We start from the raw sequence: 4733 nt of genomic DNA, 5'->3' as shown, positions 1-4733 counted from the left end.
TAATGGCTGACCAAATGATGTGGGTATGGGGCCACGCCTCCCATATCCTGTCCACATCTTCACACGCTTGTAAGTAAAGCGCCCTGCCTTTCAATAGGCCCAGGTCATTTCCACCCAAGTGGATGACCACGACATCAGGAGGGGGGGCACTCCTGGATTCGAACAACAAGGGGATCAGACCGTCCCACCTCAAACCGCGTCTTCCTCTCCATTCAACAGATGCTATGGAGGCAAGGCCCAGGTGTTGGCCATAGGAAGTCCTTCGAGCCTGACGCTCCGCCCAATGTACGTAGCTATGCCCGCAGATCAGGACCTTCCGTCTGGGTGCCAGCCACGCAGCATCTGTAAAGACAAATTAGTGTTATTATATGGAACAGGGACGTACATAACTCTTGTAAGCGTTGGATTTCCACCGCCCCAAGGATTTGATTGTTTCTGACCCGTATCCCAAGCCTGATGCCGTGGAAGCAGCCCCTATCCTAAAGGAGTGAGTACCGAATTTGTGTTGTGGCAGGCCTAGGGCTTTAAGAGCCTTTGATGTGATTGTCCAAAACTGATATCTAGTCAATGGTGATCCATCCTGGTGACAGAAAAAATAACCTTGGGATGGTTTTCTGGCTGCGATGTATTGCGACAGTGCTTGTATAGGACAGAGGTCTGCTGCGCTGCATTGTGTTAGGGTAATGACTGAGCCCCTTGACTCCTGGTCCGTTTTAGATGAACGGATGTAAATCTCTAAGCAATTGTGGGACATGGTAATGTCGGACCGAATTAAAGCCTTCTGAGATTTATCGTTTTTTGATGCAGCAACCAACTCACTCACCCTCAAGGCAGCGAAAAAGGCTGTCAAAGCTGCCGCATGAAATAACAATTGTTCGTATTTGGACGAGCAAATTGAGGGCCATGTCTTTAAAAGGCCCTTCAAAATGTCAGGGGTCATTGGTTGTCTGTCATCAGTTGGCCTGCCATATTGCCGTGACCATCCAGCCATCAGTTTGTGCAATCTAAAGTCGTTAGTGTGATCTGGAAGGCCCTGCGCCTTGAACCAATAGGCTAACGCAGCTAACTTTGTCCTAATTGAATGTGGTGTCAGGCCCCTTCTCTTAGAATAAATACAGAATTGGGCAACATGTTCATAAGGTACGGGAGTAGTGTTTGGTAAATTGTAGTAATTTCTAAAGTCAATAAATTCACGTACTGTCCTAAGGTAGGCTTTTCTGGAATTGGGAGCGAGAGCCATTGCCATACCCCTTATTAGCTCGTCGTCCCAGCCTGCCAGAGATGGTCGGGCATGCGTTCCGGGTAAGGGTCTGCGTTGGGCGCTAGATGTCGAAAACGCTCCATCTGCATGCGAGATAGTGAATCGGCTAAGGAGTTGTCTAAACCCGCGATGTGAAATGCGCGAAATAAGATGTTATGACGTAGACAATGTAGGGTAAAATAGCGCAGGGCGGACATGACTCTGGGTGACTTAGAAGTGAGGGTGTTGATAACCTGGACAGTAGCCATGTTATCACACCAGAAATGTACTGTTGAGTTTGCGAACCTACTGCTCCATAGGGAAACTGCTACTAGAATCGGGAAAAATTCAAGAAAAGTTAGGTCAGTTGTAATGCCCCGAGCGTGCCAATCATGCGGCCAATACTCGGCGCACCAGTGGCCGTCGAAATAAACCCCAAAACCTATTGCACCCGAAGCATCGGATGCAACCTTCATTGAGTCTTTCAAGAGTAAGTCTTGTCTCCAGAAGGAGATTCCATTAAAGCAGTTTAGGAAATCAATCCAGACTGCCATGTCAAGCTTAATTGACTGGGTAATCCTTATGTGGTGGTGCGGCAAAGACACGCCCGTGGTTGCATTGCACAATCTTCGCAAGAAGGCTCTACCTGGTGCAATCACTCTACATGCAAAATTTAAATGCCCAATTATCTCCTGAAATTGTCGTAGTGTGGCTTTTTTATGTTTTATAAATGATTGGACCCTGTCCATCAGGTCTGTCACTTTTGTTGGCGGCAGCCTGGAATATTGTTGTATGGTGTCTATCTCTATCCCCAGGAAGGTTAGTGTGGTGTGAGGGCCCTCGGTTTTTTCCTCAGCTAAAGGAACCCCTAGCTGGTTCGCTAACTGTTGAAAAGCTAAGAGCAAAGCGCCGCACTGACCGGAGCCCTGTCGCCCTACAAAAAGGAAATCATCCAGATAGTGAACCACGCCCTTAAGGCCTGATTGGGTCTTTACTGCCCACTCCAAGAATGTGCTAAATTTTTCGAAAGCTGCGCACGACACCGAACAGCCCATGGGCAGAGCCCGGTCCATGTAGAAAACTCCTTCAAATTGGAAACCTAGGAGATCAAAATCTAACGGGTGAACCGGGAGCAAGCGAAATGCCGACTTAATGTCACACTTAGCTAGCTCCGCCGCACATCCAAAACGCCTGATGAGGCGGATTGCCGCATCGAAAGAAGTATAATGAACTGTGCACAGGTCTTCCGGTATGGCGTCATTCACCGAACTGCCCTTTGGGTAAGACAGATGGTGAATGAGGCGAAATTCTCCCTCTATCTTTTTAGGAACTATCCCTAATGGCGAGGCTCTGAAATGCGGGGTGGGGGGCTGGGTAAAGGGGCCAATAACCCTACCTTCTTTTAACTCTTTATCAATTTTATGTCTGACTAGCTCTTCCATACCCAGTAATGACTTTAGGTTGGGTGATGTACGTGGATTCCGAGGCCCCAGTGCTGGAATGCGAAAACCGAAGGTGAAACCATCTAACAAATATTTGGCTGCGGGCCTATCGGGGTAAAGCTTCAACCAGGTGGCAAGCTGTTGTAGTCTAATTGGACTGGGGCCCTTTTGGAAGGGGGGATTGCAAGGTGTTTTTTCTGGGGAACTGATTGTCTCTTTGGTTAGGCCTGGTTGGCCTGCCCCTGGTACACGTTTTAGCTGAATGGGTTCCCAGGCAGATGGTACAGGAATGCAAGAACTTGCAGTTTTTACGGGAGCATATTCCCTGTGCTGCATATTCCCAACACATGGCCCTTTGACGTTGACCCTGCTGCTGCGGGGCCGCTTGCCGAAAGGACTGCCCGCTTTTGGTATTTTGGATGGTATGGCCGCTGTCGGCTTTTTCGCCATGGCTCAGCTTGGATGGGGACATTACTTCCATCCAAAGTTGGTTGTCGATCAAATCCCAGCGGATACTTGGGTCGCGTGCCGCCTTAGAGCGAAAACGCTTATCGTACTGGAGCCAGGCATTCCCAGGAAAATTGACTGAGGCCCCATAGATGATGTTTTGATAACGAATTAGTGATTTAGCCCTATAAGGATGGGCTTCTGAAATGAGTTCCGAATAAATCATATAGCAGGCCAGCCAATTCTCCCAGTTTTGTTCGACCCTGCGCTTTTTAATCTTCTCTTTATTCTCATCATCTAAGTCTTCTTTTTCCTTTTTCTCCAATTCTCTAAAATATAATGAGAATATGTCTATATATTCATTTTTTAGAATTTTGTCAATGGTCTTCTGGGCTAAGTGGGAACTCAGGGAGTTAGATGTAGGTGCCGTTGAAGGCAGCGGCCACTTGTCAGTGCCCCAGTATTGATTAGCCTCCTCCGCCGTAACCTTAGGGTTAGCCGCGGGGGCTTGTGACCCAGACTGGATGACCTCTTCGCTAGGGCTGTTGGCGTGGACTGGTATTGAACCTGTGTCAGTTGAGATGGAGTGTGTCTGTTGGCTCTGAGTGTTCGGAGGCAGGGGACCCTGTCCCTGACCCCATGGCCAAATGATTGTGGTGTTAGTGCCCGTTGATGACATTAACCTACCTGCCGCTGACGTGGACGGGATGGTCCGGGCCAATGTTGTCTCAATGGGAGCTGTTGGCACTGGGGTCTGCACTGCGATCTCAAGCTGAAGCGGGTGCTGTGGCTCTTCGGGTGCGGGCGGCACTGGTCTCTCTACCGTTGTTGGTTGAGGTATTAATGTAGGCACCACTTGGCCCTGGGCCCTGGCCTCCCGATCAGCTTCTAGGGAAGAAACACGAGACAACAGTGCTTTAAATCGAGCCGCCTTGCTGGCATCACGTGCCGGTCGCTGACCGGCGGCAGGGGACGTTAAGCCCCTTGATTTTTCTAAATCAATGACCCGAGCTGCAAGAGCGTCAAGGTCCGCAGCCGAGACCCCTTCATCTTCTGACGACGAAACGCTGGGTGGCAGGGGGCGCTTTGCTGGTGCCTTCTTCGCTGGCCCCTTGCCCTTTGGTCCGCCGACATTCTTTCTTGGAGGCATCCTATAAAGAAAGTAATAGCCAAATAGATTAATTATCTTGAGAAAGAACCAGTCTTTATTGGTTATAGTCAGCAGAGAATAAGGGCCAAAATAAGCCCGGGGAGGGGGTGGCCCTTTTCTGTAAATTATTATTATTATTATTAGTAGTAGTAGTAGTATTAATATTATTATTATATAGATATTATATATATACATACACACATATATATAAATTATTTGACACTAATATATTGGTCTTGGTCATTGAAATTGGACTTGTAAACTGTAACCCTTATATATCATCATAATCCTTAGTGACACCAACCAAATAAGCGCTCAGAATTGTGTAATTATTATGTGTAATATCAGAATAGGAAGAAAGCGCATGTGTCATAAAATCCAACCTCCATTGGGCAGCAGAATTGTGTCGTCTAAACTTCTGCGTCACTGTGGACGACCACCACAGCAAAACGTA

The 4733-nt window shown here is 48.0% G+C and overlaps 1 protein-coding gene across 1 annotated transcript; it reads right to left on the bottom strand.

The window, feature by feature from the left end:
- Positions 1-325: 325 nt before the first annotated feature.
- LOC137097507 (integrase/recombinase xerD homolog) lies at positions 326-4402 on the bottom strand. The gene is made up of 2 exons (XM_067470678.1): positions 3817-4402; positions 326-1344 (listed from the first exon to the last, which is right to left on the bottom strand). Exons 1-2 carry the CDS (start codon positions 4277-4279, stop codon positions 365-367), a joined length of 1443 nt encoding a protein of 480 aa, XP_067326779.1. The 5' UTR covers positions 4280-4402; the 3' UTR covers positions 326-364.
- Between the last annotated feature and the right edge of the window lie 331 nt (positions 4403-4733).

This window comes from Anolis sagrei, chromosome 7 (assembly GCF_037176765.1).
Source record: "Anolis sagrei isolate rAnoSag1 chromosome 7, rAnoSag1.mat, whole genome shotgun sequence".
In the NCBI taxonomy this organism is placed as follows: domain Eukaryota; kingdom Metazoa; phylum Chordata; class Lepidosauria; order Squamata; family Dactyloidae; genus Anolis; species Anolis sagrei.
The sequence above is the reverse complement of the archived record's forward strand: the minus strand, read 5'-3'. Positions and strand labels throughout refer to the sequence as shown.

Coding starts and splice junctions, on each gene's coding strand:
- LOC137097507 (XM_067470678.1), bottom strand. CDS start 4,279: ATGCCTCCAAGAAAGAATGTCGGCGGACCAAAGGGCAAGGGGCCAGCG. Junction 1,345..3,816: donor CCCGTCCACGTCAGCGGCAG/GTAGGTTAATGT, acceptor TCTCGCATGCAG/ATGGAGCGTTTTCGACATCT.